Here is a 25,493-nt window from a genome sequence, read left to right as displayed (position 1 = left end):
CCCTTAAATAGAAGTGTTTATGGGCCTTTTAGCATAAACAAATAATCTCAAAAGGGTTACTTAACAAATAATAAAAGTAGTGTCTAGAAAGTAGGTCAACAAAGGAGCACATGGACACATTCTAGAAGTCGTCTTAGGCAAGGCAAAATGGATGTTCCTTCTAGATGTTTCTAGAATTCTTGGTGGCCAAGGCATGTGGTTATCCTTTCTAGATGTTTTTAGAAAGCTTTACCATCTTTCTCTCCATATGGACTTGTCTTCATGGACCACTTGTCCATTTTGTGGCCATCTCCTTAATTATCCTACAAAATAAATAAAGTTAGATTAACATATTGACTTTAGGTTAAGCTAATATTTGGGTCAACTAGTCAACCTAAGGTCAAGGTCAACAAGTCAACTTAAAATAGTCAATCAAGCCAACTCATGGAATTCAAACTAAAGAAATAAAACAATGAAAATGAATTAAGGAACTCCCTTATTAGGGATCAAGCCTTCATCATTTTATTATTCTATAGATAATTTTTAATCATAAAAGTTGTTAAATTTAAATCAAACAAACCGTCAAATTTAAATAAATTGATACTTTTTAAATATTGATAAAATAATTATTTTAATTTTAAAATTATATTTAAAAGATAAAATACAAAAAATAAATGTGGAGATCAAAATAAGAATTTCTTTATACTTTTAATTTAAAAAATATATATTTAAAGGGTAAAAATTTAAAGCAAATGTGCATTGTAGGTATGACAACAACAAGGTGGGGGCAGGATGGGCTTCCGTATCCCGTAGCTATCTCAAGAAAAAAAAATCATCTTCATTCTTATACCCAAATTCAAAAGATATAAAATTTTTGTCTTATTTAATTCTCTCTAGGTAACGGGTATATACTCGTACCCGTACCCGTTTTCTTACTATTTCAATATCAAAAAATTATTTTTTATAAAATAATACAAATTGCAGTACAAAAAACATAATATTATCAAATATTCAATATTAAAAGAAATTTTGTTTCTTCAATATCAAATATTTAGAAATAAATTATAATTATATTCATTTCAAATTAAAATACCAAATAAAATTTCATGAGAACCAAAATATTTATTAAATTTGCAAATGTTAATGAAACATGTTAATAAAATATAAATAAAAAAATAAAAAAATGAAATACATATTCAAAGTGAAAAATATTTTAAATGTCTATTTATTTTAATTTTTTGAATTCTAATAAAATATTTTTTTATACAATAATAAAAGTTATAATATATCACTCAGATTAAAACATACAAAGAACAATATTAAACTAATAATAATATAATTTTAACATAGACCTTTCATATTTTGAACTTCAATATATGTTGAATGTTGATAAAACGATTCATGATAATTACATTAAATTATTGTATTATAGTAAATAAAATTTATTTATATAACTATAGTGATAAAATTACATGTATGATAATGAGATAGAAAATTAAAATAATTATATAAAAAATATCAAAATAGTATTCTACATGATAAAAATAAACAACAAATAAAAATATTAAAAAAATTATTAAATATATTTTAGAAACAATTTGAGAGACCATTGAATTACATCACACATAGGAAAATAAATGTATAATTAAGAGTGTGATAAAATGAAAAATACCTTAGAGATCTAAGAAAACTTTTCAAATATCAACATATTCGATGATTGAGAGATAACAAAAATTTTTTTAGCAAACAAAAAAAGTTCTTCAAATTAGACATAATTAATAATAATATGATAAAGAAGATTTAAAGTAACAGTGTTCAACACTCTCATGAGAAAAAAAAAATATACAATAAATAAAAAGATTGAAAAATAGTACAAATATATAAATGCGAGACATTTAAAATATGCAATTGACATATATTATTCGAACATAATTGCATGAAGACTATGAAAAGACAAAATACATTTTAAGACAAAATATATCTTTGAAGATGCGAATGAATTTTATGGCAAACAAAATAATTAAAAGAAGTAAAAAATAGAAAGTGTGTAGTATGTATGTGTGTGTGTATATCTATAACAATAACAATATATAAAGGGGATTCCCCTTTTTGTGTCCACATTTTAAAATACCAATTTTACCCTTTAAATATAATAATTTATTAAATTTTTAAAAATTGACCGTTATTTTTATAAGCTTTTTATAAATTTGGCTATCTCCGCTTCTTCTTTTCTTCTTTATTTATCAATGGTTATTCTTTCATCTGTTATGATATATTTCACTTTATTTTTAATAAATATCATTTTAGTTTATATAACAACTTAATAATATTTCAATATTATCACTTACTAATATAATATCACACATATTTAAAAAATCATACATACAGGCACGATAGTGCCTGTATTTATGCTTGTGTGTGTGTGTGTGTATATATATATATATATATATATATATATATATATATATATACATATATATATATATATATATATATATATATATATATATATATATATATATATACATATATATATATATATATAAGGTTACTTAATAGACTTAGTATTTTAATAATTTAAATGGGGATGGAGTGGATATGTACATCCCCATCCCCATCCCCATACCCAATTGAAAAAAATCCAATATTTCTCATACTTATACCCAATCATTATGGGGATTTCCCGTCAAAACGGAGACGAGTTCGGATAATATCCACGAGCGCGAGTTTATTTGTCATCCGTAATGCATTGTAACAACCTCGATTTTATGTTAATTATATTTATCTTTCTTATTTAAATATGTAGTATAAAGTAATTTTATGATTTCATAAGTAAATCGATAAATTATGAGGAATGGCTTTGTACAAAGTAAAAGTTGATTTTATTTTGTCAACTACTTCCTATTTTTGAGTTGTCTAAGAAACATTGTGATTAAGGCTTCATTAATCATTAGATTAGGCTGCAATTTTTACATAGCATTCTTAAAACAAATTTCTTCACTATGACCAGTTGGATTTTAAATTGGAGGTGTATGGAAGGAACAATAATTCCCCAGTTTAGTGTAAAAAGTTAGGTCTGCATATACTTTCTGGTTCTGGATTTCCTTGGTAAAATTTTTATTCATGCTTTCTTAACTGTTGGATCGAAATTACATTTTAACAAAGCACACATAAAACATATATCTTTATTTTGACCATTGGGATTTCCAATTAAACATCTGAGGTAAGAGAAATAATATTTGCAAGTTGAATTCGCATCACTACATTTTGTTTCCGAATTTCTTTATTAAGAATTTGAATCCAGTTTCATTAATCGTTGGATTTCGCTCATATTTTTTCTAGATGTTCTAGAGACATAAGGATTCATTTGGACCGTAGTGATTTACAAATAGAAGTGTGTGGTAAGACATGTGAATTTTACAATTTTTAGTAAGAATAAGTCTTATACAAAGTCAAGAAGTGTCCTTGCAACTACTATGAAGTTGCCTAGAACTATTGGGTTTTTAACCAAGCTTTTCTAGACGGTAAAAATAAATTTACCCACACTAAAAAATCTCAGAAATCTACCATCAGTTTATCCTTATCTATTTGTGCAAGGTTTAGCACATTTTCTTTAAGTAAACAATTTGTCTTATGGATTCTGAAATTTTCATACACTATTTTGAAAGTTTGAGTTAAAAAATGGATATCTTGGGTATGATAACCTAGGATTAGGTTCAAGAATCATCTTATTTGAAGTTTAACACAAGTTATAAATAAAGTAAGTTTGCTATTTTATTTATAAGATATTATACAAAAATTATGTCTTAATTATGACTATTGTTAATTATGATTATTGTTTTGACTAATTTTGTGTAAAGTTATTTTGAAATAATGATTTATGTTTGGTTGTTGATTTTAAACTCTTTTTGTAATTTGGTTGTTTTTTACTATTTTCAAAGTTATGAAAAATTAGAAACACAATTGTTATGTTGTCAAAATTTTGTGAGTAAAAGTCTTAATAATTGTATATAAAGATAATGTGAAATGACGATTATAAGTTAAAGTACTGAAATAAAGAATAAAAAGGAGTGTATACATATTACAGAGATGCACTAGGTATAGAGTCCAAAGAAAGGTTATGTAGACCTAGTAGAATGGAGAGTGTGATATAAATACCCTGGATTGACATACGTAATTAGCCGGGTATTCAAAAATTCATAGGTCTCGCACTCCACTTTCAACTGTCCTCTTGACTATACTATTGAGACCAAAAGGTTAGTGTAGTGCACATGTTCTATTCGTGGGAGCGTACAACCTACTAACACTATCCATATTGGCGTAAAACCATTATGATTTGAAAAAGTCTAATGGTAATGCTTGAGTCTAGAGTATATAAAGAAAGAATATAAGATGAATATACAACTGAGTTGAAACTCATAATTATGTGAACATGATTATTAAAGGATTGATAATGGTGATTTTGAGATCCTAGATTCAAAACATACGGTAATGATTATCCTATTGATTAACTTGATTTTATTATTTTTGGCATGGTTAGTTATATTATGATGATATTATGTAGATTTAAAATTTTGTGAATCCAATTGCATGTTTATTCAAATAAACATGTTTTAAAATGTCATGATGAAGTTTTAAAGTTAAGGAAAAAACTTACACTTACATTTTTTTTTCAAATGAACAAAATGGAAAACTAACATGTAATAATAAGATTGTCTAGCTTAACTTTTCATATAACTCTGAATTTTGTTAAAGCTACAAGATATAGTGTAACTTGTTTGTCATGTATTTCAAATTAAGAAATGCCTTTAGTTGGTTGTAAAAGTATAAACAAACTTCTATTACATACACTTATGGGTATATTAATATTTTATTCGCCTAAATATCATGTATGTTTAACAAATGATACATTAAGTGATGTATTTTTTAGTTTGGTATTTGTTAAATGAATACAAATAAATTTCCCTTACACAAGTAAACGATACATTAGATAAGTAAATAATATCTAATAGCACCAGGTTTTAGTTGGAGTGCTATATAGACACCAAAAACATAATCCCCTTTATGAAATATTATAAGGATCATATAATTTATGGAATACTAGAGGTCATATAAATATAGAATCTGATAGTCATATAAGAAACCCTATATTTACTAAGAAAACAATTCATCTCATTGTGAAAGATGAGCAGTCGGGGATGCACGAAACTTAAAGGCCAAGATTTATGTCTAAATGATCGTCAACGCCTAAAGATTATTGTTTTGTTTCATCAATCTAAACCATAGTCCATGCAAGTATTGCTCGAAGTTGATGAAAAAGTCATTCAAAACTTGATCTGAGATTTTTTCCTTTCTAAATATAGATTTAGGCGGAAGTTAGACTTATTTGAGTACAAACTTAAACGAATTTAAATTGTATGGATACTAATGAAAACACATGCATGTATGTAGTTCACTTTATTTTTATTATAAAAAAGTTCTATTCAATTATAAAATAAATAATCGTTGGGGGCTCGACTCAATACTTAAAGATGAATAACAAATGTTCAAAATCTGACTTAACATTTATGGACCCAAAAATTGGACCTAAATTTATTCTAGATTTAATTTAAATTTCATTAGCAAAAAGTATCTTTATCTTCTGTTATTATCTTTGGATTATTATCCTTGTAACTTAAATGTTCTTCTGTTTTTGGAAAATAAAATATTTTACATATAAAGAAAATGTTAACTCCCACAATCAAAGGACGAAGTTGATTTTGGTCTAAAGGTAGTCATAAACTTTGAGTCAAGAAAGGTTATGATTTTTTTGTCTTTTTTAACTCTCACAGTTAATGGACGAAACTGATTTTGGCTTAAAGGTAATCATAAACTTTGAGTCAAGAAAGGTTCTGATCATTTGCTGCCTTCTATAAAAGGCACTTAGTTTTTTGCTAAAATAATTTGTATAAGTTTTTTTTTGTTATATTAATATTTTTATAATAAACAATTATTTAAATTTAAAAAAGTTGTTATTAAAAAGATAAAATTAGAATTTTTTTTTATTATTAGTAATTATTTGAATTTAAAAAAGTGATTATAAAGGATAAAATTCAAAAGAAAAATGTGAACACCAAAAGGATCAATGCTCTTTATATAATAGTATAGGATTGTATAAAAAGTATAGATACAACAATAAATAAACAATACAAATAGAAAAACGGTAACATGTCCTCAACCAGTCCTAAGGGTTGAGCAATGCTTTTGTTGGCCAACTAGATTACCACAATGGTTAGCTTCAAGTCTCACATGTGTAACAGTTTGTACATAGTTGATGGCATGACATTGATTGGGGCTCCCAACTCCAGCAGGGCATTAACAATGGTGATCTCTTTAATAGTCTAGGGAATTTTAAAGCGCCTAGATCTTCACATTTCTAGGACATCCTGGACTGAAACAAAGCTAACATTGTTTTAAGATGTCTCTAACATTTTGTTTCTTTTGGAGATGTTTGATAACATATACTTTAGCTATTTTATGTGTTTGTTTTTATTAATAAAATCAACCTTTTCATAGCTTTTATTTTGTTTTATCCTCAAGTTTAACATACCTTTGTATTTTCTTGTATTTTATGTTTGTTTTACCTCTGATATCTCTTTTAAGTGTGTTAATTAAGTGAATATGAAGTATTTGTGATGGAGGAACATAAGCTAAAACTCAAGGAACATGATTGGAGCAATGGGTGACACTGTTCAGCGATACAAAATCAAGGAGCAACTAATGTTGTAGAGGAACTTAGCGTTGAACACCAAGTGATCCTGCAAAATTGGTATTGAACGATGTTAAACTAGCACTGAGCGGTGGTTTGACAAACAATTATTGTTTCACATGTTATTCAATGGTGCTAAACGGTAATGATATGGCATTGAGCGGTCTCATCGCTGACATGTTAAAATTAGGTATTCGTGTTTTCCTTGAGGTTTTGGGGCATTCTCTTCCTCTTACGATTTCTCTTCACCTAAGAGAGAATCAGAAGGCAAAGTGAATGCTAAGAGGGAGGAGCCAAAGGGAATCATTTTTGTGTAATAGGGAGATTTAGGCATGCAATTGAAGTTGGATTCCAGGTTAGGGGAGCTAAATCTCGTGATTTTGATGATTAATTGTCTAATTGCATGAAATATGATAAATTGTATATGCTTTCATGCTGAAAAAATCGCAAATATTTGGATTTTTGAAAAATTTCCAGAAATCGCCTGGCGGGCCTTCAAAGCTGCCAGGCGACTCATGTGAAACAATCCCAGTTTCTAGGTTTCTGTCTTGAACCACCTAGCGGTGATGAAGCTGCCAAGCGATGCATGGATGTGTGGAATAAGGATTTTTCATGAAAAAACGTTGTTTTTCATGTTTTCGCGTAGCAGGAACCGTCGAATGCTGGTTTTATACCGCCAAGCGCTAGGTCCCTGATTTTTTGGCGCTAGGCGTCACCGTTTGTCTAGTTTGCGCAGTTTTTGTAAAACTGCATTTTCTGATTCATTAATCGTCCGATTTAGGTGAAATTTTTACACGTGATCCGTAACATGTTCTTTACTTTGAACGGTGGAGATTTGAATTCGAGGTTTGTAGCTAGAGATATATGTTACTCATGATTGCTAGTTTGAAAGTCTTTAAAAAGCATGAATAATCTCTTGATAATTTCAAGTAACTACTAATGTGGCATGAGTTGGAAGCATGATTGGGTTATTTTGTAAGTCTCTATGAATTCGAATGTTCTTTTGGGATAGTCACATATTGAGAATTTGTTTATTGATGAATGCATGTGTATCAATATAAATTAAATTATTGCATAAGAGGTGTGAAGTGCTATATTAATTTGCATTGGTGCATAGAATCATGGGCTTAAGTTGTTAGAGTGTTGCTCTTTATATTTGATTTGAATCATGTTGATTGATATGAATGCAAATTGGCATGCTTATTTGGTAAAGTAGAATATGTAAGATAATTAAATAATTATGTGATGGTTGGGATTAGATGCGTGTAAGAGTAAGGTTTTGCCTTGACTATGATATTGTTTGGTGCATGTTTTAGACTGTCATTATGTGCAAATTATGATGTTGGTTTAAGTTAAATGTGGTATGTTTGTTTCGTAAAATAATGAGTGTATAGTGGATTGCTTCATAATTGAATAGAGGCATGACCTCAATTGTGAAACCATGAATGTGTTGAATTGTGATCCAGTCATATGATTATGACTGGATAATTGTAATTGTGCTATTAATTGGGTGATGAGTGTTTGATGTTCATTAGAACTTGTCCAAAAATGCCAAAAACACTAGTAAGATGGCTACCAATGCGTGACGAGCCATCAGGCGATAGAGACCCAAAATAGTGGCAATGGCCACTAGAATCATGCGGCGCCTAGCGATGGGGATGGTCCCACCAGGTGAAAAATTGTGAAGCAAAGAGGCATTGAAAGGCGTGTGGCGCTTAGCGATGTAAGGTGACTACCAAGCAGTCTGGAACCAGTTTTCACCAGGCAATGCGAACGAGGTGCCAAGTGGTTCCAAGTGCTGAATTTGACTGCGAGGAGGATTCTACACGACTTTGGATGGAGGTCTTGATACGATGCTTTGCTGAGGGCCTAGTTACGAGTGTAACTTGTATTGAGGTAATATGTGACCACTCGAGGTTGTATCCTGGTGGTTTTGGAAGTCCAGTGGAGTGTGCGAAATCGTGGGTCGTATAGATGGATTTTGAAAGATTTCCCTTCTTAGTGTTATCCAACATGTTATTCCCACACGTGTTTCTACGAGTTGTGACTCGTAAATGGTGGAACCATGAGTTGTGGCTTGTGGCAACAAAGGATATCTTATGATCATCATCTAAAGTCATAGAACATGGATAACATGGTGTTGGCCATGTGGTATGGAATCAAAGGATAGAGTTTCCTTTGATGAGTGTATGCTCATATTTTTGAATTGTATATATGTTTATATATTAGCTCACCCTATTTGCTTGTGTTTGGCGATGATTGTGTAATTCGTTACATGGGAGCAGAGGATGTTGCAGGTGGTGCTGGTGAGGCAAAGCGTCGAAGTGGGGCTGCTTAGGGATTTTATTTTATCGTTGATTTTGTTCGTATTGTAATCGAATTTAATTTATCAGTTTTGGAAATGTGAAAACTTGGATTTTATCTACGATTATTAATATTATTATACTATCAATGTATGATTATTAATATTATTATATTATCAATGTATGTTTTAAATTTTCCCGCGCTTTTTGGAAAGATGTTATAATAAGTGTGGTTTAAATTTTAATATTGTTTTCTTTTTATTTAAATTAGTAATATTCGATTGGGATGTTACATAATTTATGTTGATTATATATACATGATTTTTCAATTCAAGTTAGCATTTGAATTTTGTGCTTAATGTTTGTTGTGACTTGATCGTCCATAGCTTGTTGTGGTTCTTGAGGTGTTGGAAAATATCTTTTAAATCTAAAATTGACATTGAATACCTAATGGAGCTTATCACTAGGGTTAGAAGATGTTTCCTTAGTAATCTTAAGACTTTTGAACTTAATGCATGGCTACTTATTTAGGATTTAAGGAATTGAAACTTGATGAGTTATCATAAGGTCAAAGTCATTAAGAATAAGGTTTGATAATCTTGTGAGTTGATTTTGACATGAATTTGAAATTGAGATGATTGTGTGAGCATGAAATGAAGTTGATGAAATCTAATCTTCGCATTTGTAAATACTTTATGTTAATTTCTTATTGCACACCAACTGTTTGATAAAAAAATTATATATTTTTGTGAGTTTTGTTATCTAATTGAGTTGTGAATTACGATAGTTGTTATGTGTCACATAAGTCCCTGTGGAGAAACGATAATCATTACATGGTGCGTGTGATCGATGTTCACTAATAAGTTTTTGGCGCTGTTGCTAGGGATTTGTGTTCCAACACAAGGCGATTTGAACTTTGTGACACTTTTAAACTTGGTTATGTGTTTTCTTTTCTTGGGTTTTCTTATATGTAGTTTGCCTATAGATGTTTATACTTTCCATTTGTTTTGTTTGTGCTTAATACTTGTCTCAAAGTATGTCTTATAGCTTGATCCAATTGTTGAAAGGTCCTAAGAATGAGATTTTAACATCCTAACTAACCAAATTAAACCAAATACTACAAGTCACTAGGGATGAGTTTGCGTGTTTGGCCCCATTATTCTAGTTCTTTATGCAAGTCTTGATGCATGGTTAAGCCAATAGATTAGGTAAGATGTATCAGGCCTAAATATACACAACAAAAGGAAATTGAGTGGAATATTCATCCCTTTACTAATTGATCTTGGAACAAGAGGGATCTAAGATGGATCTAAGTGAGGTTATTTAGGAAATCTATTTTAATCATTCTGCATATTAGATTTGTTGTTTTGTTGGTATGCCTTTGTTTATGTTATGCATTTTTCTTTTCTCTTTCTTTTTTATTTTTCAATTCTTTTCTCTGTTTTTATGTTTATGTTTTCAGTTCTCAAGTCTTTGTCTATATCAAAATTGGACTAACGTATTTGTTTGAGATGATTGTATGCATGAGAATGAAGTTGATGAAATTTAGTATTGACATTTGTAAATACTTTGTGTTAATTTACTATTAAACTCCAATTGTTTGATAAAAATATAAAAGAGTTCCTATGTTTTCGTGACATTCGTTGTTTATTTAAGTTATCAATTGCGAGTTGTCATGTATTACACAAGTCCATGTGAAAGAAACAATATTTATTACTTGTTACGTGGGACAATACATTTATGTTAATTTATTATTACACACCAATTGTTAGATAAAAATATAAAAAGAGTTCCTATGTTTTTGTGACATTCGTTGTCTATTTGAATTGTGAATTGCGAGTTGTCATGTGTTACACAAGTCCCTATGAAAAAAAAACAATATTACCTGCTACGTGCGACTAATACACTTATTTTTTCCACTAACACTGCCACTACAAAAAATTAACTAAATAGTAGAGGTTTTTTACCTTGGTGATTCAAGTGATTGCTCTGATAACGTAATGTTGATTTCTACTTTCTACTCTTTTGAATATATCCATGAGTTCTTTCTCATCCTCTACTTTCTTAGAAGTTTCTTTAACTTTTGATGGGAAGGGTAGTGGTACAAGTTATGCCTACTATAATAGTTGTTGTTGTTAAAGAGTTAAAGTGAAAAAGTGAGCGTCATAAAGACTCAAGCCAAAAGGAGTGTCATAAAGACTCAAGCCAAAGGAAGACTCCTAAATGGATGGTGGTTTGCAAAAGCTTGATGGTAGTGAAAATATGGTACATATATAGTGGTTTTGGTATGATGAGATGATGACTCCTCCTTCAAACTATATGACTCAAATACAAGGGAGATGTTATGGGGTGTTTGAGTGCTCTCAAGAGTGGTTGAACCAACTCTTACTAGAGGAAAGATAGAAGATGTATTCTTGGTGACCTAAGTTGAGTAATATAACACAAAATTGGTAACATAACTTTACTTAATTTAAAGGTGAATTTACATGGGAAAGACCAATGTAAAATTCTTTCAATAGGAGCATGACATATAATCATTACTAAGGAGAATTTCTCTCCATTAGGAACATGACACATGACCACTACTAAAGAAAAATTCTTTTTATTAAGAGCATAACACATGGTCAATACTCTCTTAAAAATGAAAAACCAAGAATCCCTCAACCTAGAGAGCAAACCTTCTCTATAGGTGCATGCTGGCTTGGTAGTCAACTACAAAATGTGCCCCTCCTCTAGGTTATCTATGAAAAATCCTACACTACTTGACTCAAATACAAGACTTAAATGAAAACCTAAACTACTTGAACTATTATACAAAACCCAAAAGGAAGACTCTCTATACTACTACTAGATTCATAATACAAGGGCCAAAATAGATATATGTTACTAAAAACTCACTTATAACCTATGATGATAAAAGCTTGGGTCCACTTTTCACATATGATTCCAATTCTTCTTGAGTGTGGTTGGCCACTAGGGGGTTTGCTTAACCCTTTTATATTTTATATAATTTTGGATTTTCCTTAAAATTGAGACATATTTTGGATTGGCATTGTACTTCTAAATATGATTCTATGTTAGTGCAAAAGTTAACAAGAGTATGAAGTTATATGATTAATGAACTTCCGAAAAATTAAAGTCAATTTGAGGATAACTTTGCAAGGAGAAAAGGAGAAACACAACATAATAACCATATTTAGTTACGAAAAGAACAACCACTATGAATAAACTATTAATGCACATTCCAGGACTGGAGAAAAAAATAAATGGTAGAACCTATAACCTCTGTAACCAAAATGACATCAAGTAGAAAGGGAAAAAAATAAGGGTGACTGTGTGTTCTTACTACTACGTAGAAATGGAAAACAGGAACAAAGAACAACGACAAATTGCTGACGAGATAAGTTACTAACATTTTAGTATCACGTTCTATAATTCTATAACTAAAAATTGAGGATTAAAATTCGAACATCTAAAATGGGATGAAAAGGACCAAAGGAAACCCATTTTCATCATACATGCTAATGTTACACAAATTGTAAAACCCCCTCCAGCCATCCTCTTTCTAAGTATTTACATACATTTTTTTTTATTAGCACACAGCATATGCCATCTAAAGATCTAACAAAAAAAGGAAGTGCTAACGTGAAATCATTTTAGAAAAGAAAAAAAATTCCAAATCAGTAGAATAACACATTTATATCCCAAAACTTAGCTAAATCATCGAAAATCAAATTGGGGGTATCATGTTACCTACAAAATGGAAACAAATTTGTATTTACATAATGAAAGATATCCATGTAGCAGCAAAATCTTGTGTACATTTTAAGTGAACATATCTTGCGTAAATGATATCCAATCGGATCTCTCTGGCAAGCCAGGATGCAGATGATATGCATTTGCAAGTCATTAATATTGGATTCACTAAGTTTGTACACCCAATATAATAATTAAGAATGGAGGCTATGAAACAACAGAGAACGCCTTGTGTTGTTTTGGCATCATAACAGCCAATTGCAGCTCACCTTGTTGGCATAACTTCACTGGATCTTTGAATATGGTGATCCTTGCGACATTATTTCCCATTAATGCAACAAATGCAATGCTATAAGATTCGCTTCTATCATTTGCAAACTGCCACTCTCTCAGAGATATGTTGAACCAGTCTTTTTTTGGAGACCTGGTTGCTTTGACTTCTATAAACTCTTCATTGTTATCTTCCCCAATGACTAAATCATATGGAAGTCCAGTTTCATTAATTTCATTAACCCACCTTACAGCAGTCTTGCCAACTTTGTCAACAAAGTATTTGCATGCAAGAAACTCACCTAATCTGCCAGTAACCTTCCCCTGGTTAGCATCAAAGGTGCCAGTTTGTAGTCGTTCTCTGTTGCAAAAAGCTGGCAAATTAAAATGAGCTTCATCCGGAGATTCATCTATAGCTTCATCCAAACCCACAGAATCAGAATCAGCACGGATACTAAAAGCAGAGGGCTCAAAAAGATTGCCCGATTGATCTTCAAAGTTCACATTATTATTCACCACTAGCGCCACAGAATTTGCTGGTGGATCTTCCTTAATGGTCCAGTCAACAGTAAGTGATTCTTGTTCAGCACAATATGGTGGGGAAATTATGCTTTCAGAAATATCATCCTTCTTCTTTTCCGAAAAGCCGCTAATCTGAGCTGGTTTGGTTTTGAAACCATTGGTCCGGGCATAACTGAAATCTGGTGCAGTTTTCCAATCAGCAGGTGGCCAGTTGGGACATACTACAGTCTTCCTTCTTTGAAAGATCGGTTCATTTACTGATGGAACGTGATCTGAAGGTTTCAAATTATCAGACTCTGCAAGTGAAGAAACAGAAGACAAAGTCCAAACAGGTTCTTCAACTGGAAGTTTAGGTACTTTTTGGCTATTCAAAATGAAAAATTCTATTTGCTCCTCAGAGGATCCAGATTCTGCCATGGTTGTTATCATATGAAGGAAATTTGCCATGTGCAATTGAGAAGTCCTATCTAATAATAAACTAGAGAGCTCAAGGAATAATGAATGATAGTCTGATTCTTTAGTAGTGTAAAAATTGTTGCCCTGTAAGTAACAACATACAAACACATTATACAAATACAGGTTCAGCAGCGAAACATTATTTCAACAACAATTGTGGCTTACAACAGGTAACTAAATTGTAATGTATGCTTGAGATACAGATTGCTTTCTACCATACTTTAATGATGAAGTACTGATATACTAAAATGCTTGATGTATGCAAAGAAATCCTCAATGCTTTCTAGCATAGTTTAATGATGAAGTACATATATCCTAAAAATTTCCTGAATTACTGATGATGAACGGAGAATCAAATCGTACACAGGAAGCGTCACCCAACAAAGAATGGCACGTGTTCAGATTTTAATTATTAAAGAAAATAAAAAATTTGAAGAAAATATTATCTTTTCATATGCAGGGTGCCTAAATACCATTTAGAAAAAGAAAAAAAATCAAGTCTGGGGCGTAATTCAAATCTCTGGTCAAGGTGAAAAAAAATTGATCTTTCAAACTAAAAGTTGCCTACTTCAATGTTTTATATTAGAATCCAAGTGAACACTTCCATCAAGTTTGGTTCAGTTTCCATGAAGAACATGCATCCAGATAAATCTGGAACGTTTAGATAAAAAGTTTTGAATCAAACATACCTGCAAAAGACAACTACATTCAACTCGTCTTTTCGACACACTGCCACAGGTTTTTATAACATTTCTGTAGAACAGCTTCTCAACAACAACGACTTTCAGATGTTTCAAAATATCAAAACCAGAATGCTTAAGTTGATCATATTTATCAGTATGAAATTTATTAATGTAGCGCTGCGCATATGGCAGAGCCCAGTTTACCAATGACTTTTTTGAACTAGAATCAGCATGACCATAATATATTGGTTCCCGAGATACCACCTGCACAAAGTCATTGCATTGATGTAAATTCCAAAGTATACGATTCTATAAAAGAAGACAAAATTGAATATTAAAAGGGTACACGGGACAATTTTGAAACTTATCCATCCTATGAAATAAATCTACCAACAAACTCATAATAATCCTTTTTTAACATAAACCCATTATCGGGGTTCACTCTAGAGGGTAAAATGCAGGGCAATTGCCATTAATTGGGAAATCAATGCTTGAAGTTGTTATAAAGGCAAGCCTGTGTATAGCACAATATGAAATGTAGAAACAAATCTCCCACAGTTTTTGTGCACAAGCGAAAAACAATACAGTACTCATTCTTTTTCTTTCAAAAATACGTTGCTTCTTCATAGGAACTAATGCTGTAGCAATGGAGATAGCTAAAGTGTGGTGAGTCCAGCAGTGATGGTTGGGTGAGTGGGAACATCCAAGCTATAAGTAACAATCTTTACTTATCTGTACTACCCTATCTAAAACCCACACTCCAAGCCGGATAAATATATAGAACAAACTAAAGTATTGGATAAAAAGCACCATCCAGATAAATTTTAAACTAGCTATGTGTTTGTTAAGATATCATTAGATATTTTATCTCTATCTTATTTTTCAATTTCTATTGTTATTATTCTTCATGTGTATTTTGGATTTATCCCATATTTTCTTCATTATAAATACAACCCCTGTGTGTATTTTCTACACAAGGGAGAGTAATCTCATACCTAGTTTCACTATATTTAAAATGGTATCTAGAGCCTAAGGGTCATTAAAGACTTTTTTTTGTCGCCTCTGTCATTGGATCGACTGCCATCGCCAGAGCCGGAGATCCAATTCCGAATGGCGACCACACCATTGTGATCGTCTTGGCCAGGTGACCAACGCCATTGGTTTCATCATCATCAAAAGTCCGACAAGCTCCCACGTGCTATTCAAACATTCTAGCCGTTGTCCGCTTCCGCAATGCGTGACATTGCGTGCCATCATTTCTACCGTTGACTCGCCTCAGCCTCGTCTTTCCATATATGGGCTTCGTGTTTCCATCGGAGCACTTTTAATTTTTAGGGTTTCTCTCTCCTCCATGGCATCTACCACTACTGTTTCTTCTGCGTCTGTCGCTTCGTTCGTGTGGTCGTCGAACTGATAATCCGGCGGCAAATGACAGCAGCGGCGGTTGAGAGCAATAACATACGGTGATGGTGACAGACACCAACGGCAACGACGAAAAAAAAAATGTCAAGATATCCTTAAGCTCTAGATACCATGTTGAATATTGAGAAATATTGTATAGGGGTAATATCCCTTGTGTCTAAAATACACAGGGTGAATGTATTTATAATAAAGAGTGATACAAGTATATATGGCAACCAAACATAAATATGGTAAATAGAAGATATTGTAATAAAGAATATCAACAATATCTATTTTCCGTAATAAACAATAGACATTATGTTTCCATAATTAATGTGATATATCTAGCAATAACCATGGTGTTAAGTCTAATCTAGGTTTTCAGTATTTTATTACCTTTATTGATGATTATTATCGATGCACTTGGTTGTCTTAATGAAAAATCGTTTTGAATTGTTTTCTATATTTCAAACCTTTTATAATGAAATAAAAACTCAGTTTGGGATTTTGATTTGAACTTTACGGAGTGATAATGGTCGTGAATATCTTTCACAGTCTTCTAAACAATTTATGGCTTCTTATCAAAATCCTCAATCAAGCTTCATGTGCTTATACACCTTAAAAAAGAACGGTGGCTAAGCAAAGAATAGACATCTTATTGAAACAACTCACTCTTTTAATTCATGGTGAGGTTCCTCAACAGTTTTGGGGTGATGCTATTCTTACTACATGTTTATCTTATTAATCGTATGTGATCTTCAGTTTTTGATAACAAAATTTCTCATTCTCTTTATTTTCTCATGAACCTCTCCATCCCTTGGCTTTAAAGGTCTTTGGGTCTACATGTTTAAATGTTTTGTTCATACAAAAGTTGTTTGCTATTTTGATACTAGTTGGGCAGGATCTCCTTTAGATAGAAGATTCACTTTCGGGTATTGTGTCTCCATCTCTTAGAAAATCAAGAAACAAAGTGTTGTGGCAAGATTAGGTGCGAAAGCAAAATATAGAGATATGGCCTCAGCCACTTGTGAACTTTTTTGGCTTAAGTAATTGCTTAAGAGAGTAACATTTTGGAGATGTCACTTAAATGACATTCATATGTGACAATCATGATGATGTTCATATTAGTTCTAATCCTATTTTTCATGAGAGGACCAAACCCATTAAGATTGAGTATCATTTCATTCAAATGAAGACTAGAGACGTCAAGGTTGAGTTCGTCAACTCAAATGATTAGTGAGTAGATATTTGAACTAAGGCTTTACGGGGTCGAGAATTGATTATATTTGTAACAAGCTTGACACATACAATTTATATGCACCAACTTGAGGAGGAGTGTTAGATATATTACATTTTATGTTAATTAGGGAAACATAGTACCTATGTTAATTATGTTATTTTTACATATTCATTTGCATTTGGGCTTAGCCCACTTTCTCATTATTATAAATACATTACCTTATGTGTATTTTCTACACCAGGGAGATTAACCCTATACTTAGTTTTTCACTAAATTTAATAAGAACCAACATATTAAATATAGTATATGCTTAAGCTAATTTATAGAAGCTCTCTTATATTGTTTCTAAAATTTTTTATTTTTATCCTGTACAATCTAATTTCAGTTCATGAAGAAAAAAGTTAATTTTATTTTTTTAATATTGCTCCTAGAAGGAGTTGTGGAGAAGCTCATCCAAGCATGCCCAAAATGACAAATAGGCTAGTTCAGTTACATGTTTTTATGTGGCTAATTAAATGCTCCTTAGTCATACTTTAAATAGGTTCAAGCACTAACAAATTACAGTGTTATTAATAGCTTACTGACAAAGGAAAATTCTGTTCAAATAATTTTTTTTATCGCATGTGAAATATTCTTTGATTTTTTACGGTAGTATGAAGAAGCATAACGAAAAAACTCAACAAGTTAATGAAGTGGTAGCAAATCCATGGAGAAAAACATAGACGTTTTTAAGATGAAATTATTGAACGAAGATAATTGGGAATAACAAGCTAGTGTTAACCTCATTGAGATGTGATGTCTGGGAAGATTAGTAAATGTTGCTAAATTGGTCTTGGGAGAATGAAAGGCAGTGCTGAGAGCTGAAGAATCTTGGCAATAGAATGAAACTAATCAAACAAGGCAAGAAACAGATTTCTTTCTTGTCTAAAAGAGTGCAATAAGTTTGAAAATTGGACAAGTGAATGCTCGAAATTAGAAAAGGAAAGTTGTTACCGAAACAATCTAAAACCTTTTAAGATTTTTAAAGAGCGCAGATGTATTAAAGAGTACAAAAGCTTACCAAAATAAAGAAGGCAAACAAGATATTTGGATCAAGAAAGATGTATTAAAGAGTAAGAAAGTAAACTGTTGATCAGAGATCACATATCAAGATATTAAAGAGGATGGGAGGTATTGCTTATGTAAATTTTACAATTATGAACAATGATCGGATTGTCATATGAGAGGACTAGAAATCCAATAGGACAAAAGTTTGGCTCACTATCATATATTTAAAATTGGAGAGGCAAGAGAAACCTTGAGGAGGATAGAAAACGGTAAAGATGTTAGTCCACATGATATTTCTTTTGAACTTTAGAAGTGTGTTGGAAAACAAGATATCATTTGGCTCACCAAGCTATTAAATGCCAGATGAATGAAGGACAAACACCTTGATTCCTTCCTATTTTTAAGAAAAGGGAGATATTCAGAAATGTCTAAACTACATAAGTATAAAACTAATCAGCAGACTATAAAATCAGGGGGCAAATGCGATTGAAAATAATTTAAGAATAGTCTACACTGCAAAATATATAACAGACCAAAAGAGAATCACAGGAGAAAGTGTGTTCATACCTCTGAGATAGCTGGAATACCGAAGCTTTTCATGACGATGGAAATTTTTTCTTGCACCATTTCCTTACAATCATCAGTCAGTTCTCCAAAATAGAGAAAGTCCAGGTTTTCAGAATGTTTGAATTCCTTTTTCAACTTCTTATCATCACACCAGCAGATGAGACCGAAGGAAGGATGCAACGAAACCCACCTATCTTGCACAGTGGGAAGCACAGGAAACTCTAATTTGGAAAGACATTCTTTCAGATAACTGACACCCTCAACACTAAGCAAACCGGACTTCAGTCCATCTGCCCACTTGAGAAAAACTTGCAAAATCTGGAGAGAGAGCACCGGGTAAGATTACAGGTAAAAGAAACACTTCCTATTTATAGATCAAAACTTACTTTATCTGCTGCTTGCGAAGGCAAAGTGACAGTTGATAACTGCTGCAAAATTTGAATATAGCTGCATAGAGGAGGTGCCTCTTGTACTTGACACTCATCAACAAAGAAACCATGAAGAGAAGGGTAAATATTGCATAACGACTTGTTTATAGGGGAATAAGATGAGTTGCACTGAGGATGGAACTCCTTCATTTGCTGAACAGAACCAGTTGAATCATGCCAATAAACTTCATTGGGATACACAAACGTCCCACATACAGCATCATTATGATCATAGACAGATGAGTATGGTATAAATATGAAAGGTCCAGACATCAAGTCATCCATAGTTTTCTTCTTTGAAGATGCCATTTCATTCCAAATGAACGTATATAATTTGGTCATTTGTGTTATGCTGGCAAAAGCAATCGACATTATTTGTGAGTAAACTTGTGTAATTTAAAATTGTTAGCAAATGCACAGAAGAATCACTGATAGTCAACGACAGCCAATTTCTAAATTTGGCCACTCAACTTTTCTCTCCTACCAATAGGCACATAAACTTCTTCAACATAATAATAATAATAATAATAATAATAATAATAATAATAATAACAATAATAGAATCATCACAAGTTCCAACATCAATGTAGATGACCCCCCCCCCCCTCCCCTAAAGTGAGTTTGCCTGTAACATAGTGTTCACAAGAGTACCAGGATCTCTCCTTTTGAAGTTGAGCATGGTACCTTTCACTAAACTTAATGATTTCATATATAATGAAGGGAAGGGGTATTCAAAGCTGAATTTGTAATGAAGCTTAATGAGATGATTAAAATGCAAATACAACTACAAACAAAGAGATACAGAAAACAAAACACGGAAAAGAGAGAAGTAATATTTGAAGGGGATTGGGTTTGACTTTATTTACACAAAGACAAATTTCCTAAACATAGACATGCATACCTTGCCTTGGATGGAGTCTTCGATGATTTTCTCAAGGCCTTAAGAACGTCCAAAATATCACCAAGAGTAACCCTAGTCTTAAACCCAAAATCTTTTACCAATCTTTCACTTTTCACCTAATTAAACACAGAAAAAAATGTCAAATTCCAGTTGCTATATTCTTTTTTCAGCTGTCACAGTATTCAAAATCCAAAATAAAGCAGACAACATTGTTGTAGCACAGGTACTGCAACCAAAGGAAAACATTAAAAAACAGTAAAGTTTATCAAAAATTCAAATTTTGAAATTTAATAATTAGCAGATAGACAAATTAATATCCTCACATATAATCCTAGCTCTAGTAGTACAAGCAATCCAACCATACGACAACCAAAATCCAAGCTAGGAAAGACAATATAATAGCATAAAAAATGACCTCAGTATATAAACCATACCAGTACTTAATCTATAAATTATGAATTACATGGTGCACTTTGTTTATATAAACCATATCAACAATCAGCATGGTAGTAAGTATTGTACGATACACGATTCGTATCGCACGATACAATGCAATTCACAACCCCCATGTTTTGATGAGGATCAATATCAATCCCTATTAGTTAGATTTACTCTTTAGTTATAACATTAGCCCTACTTTTAATGTTGGTGATCATTCTCCTTTTGATATAAGTGTTGCAAATTCATGGTCAAATTCTCTCCAAGAGGGGGAGGATGATGAGCCCATGACTCCTCATGAGGAAGAAGAGACTCTTACTAGGAGGATTAATAGAAGCATGACTATAGGGAGACCTCATCCTTACTCATTTCCTTTTCTTTACACAGCATTTCTCCTTCTGTTTAGACTTATGCTTTTGTAGGGTTGCTTTTGGCACCTCCTTGGCTAATCAAGACATCCTTTGGAGGGTAGAGGATGGGGTGCATGGCCTAAAGCTTGGGGTGCTTTAACACCTCTTAGTTTGAAGAAAGCACTCTTGGTTGGAAGAGAGAAGGAATTGGACTTGGCCCAACCTTGGACTAGCACATGGAAGGTTAGAGGAGACCTTGGTTGACCATATATAAAGATCAAGGCCCTGTGACTTACCCTTGGAGAGCAAGGAGCTGGCCTTAGATATATCTAGGTCATGCTAGGTTGCTCTAGTTTCTAGGTTTCCTTAACTTCTAGAATCACAATTTGTGTAATAGCTAAGAGGTCCCTTCCAACGCCTATATAAAAAGACCTCTCCACCACTTGTAAAGAGTTGAATAATTTAAATAGAGTTATTATTGTTAAGCCGTGGGTGAGAGTTTAGAGAGTCCTCTTTAATCTTCATGCCCATATATGATTAAACACCATTAACTTGTAATCTCAAGAACATAGGATGATCTCTTATCAATAGAGAAATTGCATCCGTTAACTGTTAGCTTATATGGGCAAAACAATTCTCTTTTTCATATCAAGAAATTAATTCCATAATTATTGCTTTCTCCTTAAACACTTTTTTCGCACTGACTATAATTGGTTATGCTCTATAAGAATATAATATGCAAGCACAAGCTAAATCAATTATTGTAACAGCTGTCACTGAACACCCAAAAACCTAACAGAAACAACAGACAGAAAGATATCATACTGACTAACAGAAGAAAAATGCGATAGGAAATAAATTATTGTATTCTAATTGCCTATCCTCTATTCGAATAGAATATCCATGCACAGGCAAAATCAATTATTGTAACAGCTGTTACTGTAACACCCAAAAACCTAACAGAAATAATAGACTGAAAAATATCACACTGACTAACCGAAGAAAAATGTTAGGAAATCCAAGAGAAATTATACATTCTCTCACTGAATAACAAAAAGTGCCCAAAACTAACCTTTGGAACAGCATACGGAGCAAAATCTCCTAGGATCATCCGGACTGTTTCACAATCATAAAACAAATCCCTAGGATAGTGTAGCTCTGTATCCATGGTTGAAACCACCCACTGGATATCACACAAGCTGCATATAAATGTAGACTTAAAGGGACGGCCATCCCCAACAGATTTAGGATAAAAATAACCCGTTGTTTTATTACTGTAGCAAGCATCCCATAACATATCAAGAACCTCCAAGAGATATTTACAATTTTCAAGATTGCCACCTTTAGACAACAAGGACAATAATTGCACTATTTCAGGGGATTCCCAGTCTTTGACTAATGATTCAGTCGATATTAGACCCCTATCCCACATCACCTGCTTAAATGTGGCATCACCAATATCAACAACACTCTTGTCCACCTGAACTATTTGAGCAAAATCAGTGATGCCAATTTTCTCAAAAAAATTCCTCCACTTCATCACTGCAGATGAAACTGATTCATTTACTGGATGGGTTAAATAGATTAGGTCTACCTCATGCCACGTCATATTTACACAATCAGCCAGCAATTTTGGAGTAACAGGATTCCCAAATCCAGTACAGAAATGAATTGGTGTCTCAGCAGGACACTTGAAACCACAATTTGTCAATAACAAAGATTTACATCTAAACTCGGATATTATATGATTGCTTTCAGTAAAACAATCAGAACAGGTGGAGTTCAGGTGTAGCATTACAAAACATACATATTCCACCATTAACATTCTATTTTTGTTTGCCATTGTTTCATCAGACAACGCAGGTAAAATATGCAGCTTCACTAATTCATGTGCAGACAGCTGTTGAACACCAATACCCTGAAGTAACTGGGTAATATTGTCCAAAAAAATCATATTCATGCTCAGAGTACCAGAAGACGTAGAGAAAAGGGAAGGACTTACAGTCCTTAGTTTAGCACATACATTAGGGAAAGCTTCAATTTTATGCTCATCGTCAAACCCTGGGTTTAAGATATTGGATTGCAACCATATAGTGCCTTCATCCACTGAGCTGTATGTACCATCCGAAAGTGGAATAAATGGTATCTTTTGAAGATTTTTACAAACATCTTCCATTTTAAAATTGATTGACATAGCGGCAGATGAATTGAACATTGTTAAATAAAGAGTGTTTAGATAAGTAGCTAGCCAACTCATGCCCATAGATATAAGGTTGGTCTTTCTGTGACATAAAGATGACAGTAATCGAACCAGGATGTTAGGCCCAAAGTCCTCAATGCCGAGTGCCCTCGCTAATGCATCAGACAATACTATATTTTTATTCAGGTATCTAAGCCCAAGGTGTTCAAGAAGCATGTTATCAGAAATAAAATCACGCACCTGCTCTGTCCAGCCTCTCAATACCTTACATGGAGGAGCCCACTCACTATTTTCACCATCCACAAGTAAGCAATTCATCATTCGCAATTTAGAAATAATCAAACGAGGAAGACTGGAGAAAAAACCATGAACTTCACCCACTAATGGAACAAAACTCATGAAGGCGGAAATTCCCTTTCCAGGCTCAGTCCTAAAACAGGGAAGTTCACAAAATTCTCTTTGTGCTCTGACAAACAAACTGGGATACTCTGACAGCAACCACTGATTCCAAGGACTATCTCCATCAACTTCCTCTCTAGATGAAGGAAGAACAAAATCACCTTGAAGAATAAACTTCAGGCCATATGTTCTTAAAGGAAGAAATGCAAAAACAGGCTGTTGATCTGAACATGGAATGTAACTATTATCTGATTCCTGCAAAGTAAATGCCATAGAGATTTCAGTTGTCTTCACATCAAAGCGAATGGAATTTGTTTGCAACTTCTGGGATACTACAAACCACACCATTTTCTCATTTCCATGAGAAACCTTAATGATACCATCTCCTAAAATTTCTTTTTTCATAACAATGAGCGTATCATTAAGCATGTTTCTCAACCTGATACACTTGAGGCGATGAAGAAAAAGTAACAATGAAGGATGAAGATCTGAAAACATAGTCAAAATACTATTCAAGGCCATTCCTTCTAATAGATGGGATCTGAATGGAAGCATAATGCATGTTTTCCAGGAACCATCATCATACAATTTGCTATCATTAGATGCCATCCTCCTGAATATCCCAATATCACAAGGAGGTATTACTGTGGGCAAAACAAAACCAATCTCGCCTTCACTAATGTCAAATTTAACATGAAAACCATTGGAATGAATTTCTGGAGCATCTGTGACCTGCAATAAGGACAACTAAGATTAATGAAATTCATTATTTAAATATATAAAAAATGAAGAGAAAAAATGTGTTTTGTGATAATTATATATAGACAAATATGATAAAGAACAAAAGCCCTTGCATTAATCCACCGTCAGCTCAATTAACCTCTGACAGATTAAAGAAGATGAAAGAGAAATATGATAATACCTTGCAAATAGGAAGTGAGAAAAAAGGAAAAGAAACTTGTAAATAAAAAAGCTGTACTAAAATTTTGAAAGTTCAGAAAAATGCACAACCATCAGTTCAGGCATAGAAACTGAAATCCTGCCAGAGTTTGGGAAACATTATCTTCAATAAGAGGTGTAAATTAACAGAACTAAAGTGCAAACCAGAGACCAGTGCAAACGAATAAATTTACATTTTTTAATATTTTCCTTAACCATGTCATTTGATTCATATGACTGACTTTACCTGGTGGAAAAAGACTTTTTTCTTCTTATCAAGTCTTTCATCACAATTTAAAACATTAGGGAAAAGTCAGTTTTTTGTAATATGGTGAACAAATTCAATTTTGTTCGTATGTTTTACATGTAAAGGACTTGGCTCCATCTCTTTATATTTCTATCTATAAATACACAACCCTATGTACTCAGTATGCAGTAGGATACAGCCTATGCCTCTCTCTTTTATTTCAACATGCTATCCAAATCTAGGGTTTATCCTTGCCTCTCTGGTAAACCCACTGTTCGCCAATGCTAAATATTGTTCTGGAATTATTTTCTGGCAATGCTATCAGCTTTTTTACCGCCTTTGTCTTTCACCACCACTGTGCTACCAACACCTAGTCTGGTCTCCCCATCTTGTCCAACTCATCAAACTTGTAACTTTCATTGTGATCAAGGTTCATTGGAATTTTTTTCACTATTTTTAGGGTTGTTTCTCTCTCCCAATAATTATTTTCTCAATGTACGATTATCTATGGCCTCTTCAGCACCTTCAACATTTGATCCTTCAAGACAATATGCTTCTACTGCACACATGGGTACATCATTTGTTGGCCTCACTCACTCCAACTATCTTGGCTCTTGGG

At 32.6% G+C, this 25,493-nt stretch overlaps 1 protein-coding gene across 3 annotated transcripts in view; it reads right to left on the bottom strand.

Annotated features, from left to right (window-relative positions):
* Window positions 1-12,726: 12,726 nt before the first annotated feature.
* The window catches only part of LOC114177339, a 28,536-nt gene continuing 15,769 nt past the window's right edge, over window positions 12,727-25,493 (bottom strand). Inside the window, exons 8-13 of one of the 3 annotated variants that reach the window (XM_028062635.1) lie at window positions 22,162-24,420; window positions 20,302-20,417; window positions 19,359-19,752; window positions 18,973-19,290; window positions 14,724-14,981; window positions 12,727-14,118 (exon numbers count right to left, since the gene is read on the bottom strand). In XM_028062635.1, coding sequence (XP_027918436.1) covers window positions 12,994-14,118; window positions 14,724-14,981; window positions 18,973-19,290; window positions 19,359-19,752; window positions 20,302-20,417; window positions 22,162-24,420 — 4,470 coding nt within the window. In that variant the 3' untranslated portion in view covers window positions 12,727-12,993. Of the gene's footprint in view, window positions 14,119-14,723; window positions 14,982-18,139; window positions 18,228-18,731; window positions 18,800-18,972; window positions 19,291-19,358; window positions 19,753-20,301; window positions 20,418-22,161; window positions 24,421-25,493 lie in introns of those variants that run through there. The other 2 variants (XM_028062636.1, XM_028062637.1) reach the window with 2 other exon arrangements.

The sequence above is a fragment of the Vigna unguiculata genome, chromosome 3 (assembly GCF_004118075.2).
Source record: "Vigna unguiculata cultivar IT97K-499-35 chromosome 3, ASM411807v1, whole genome shotgun sequence".
NCBI lineage: Eukaryota > Viridiplantae > Streptophyta > Magnoliopsida > Fabales > Fabaceae > Vigna > Vigna unguiculata.
This window is presented reverse-complemented; position numbering and strand designations above follow the sequence as displayed.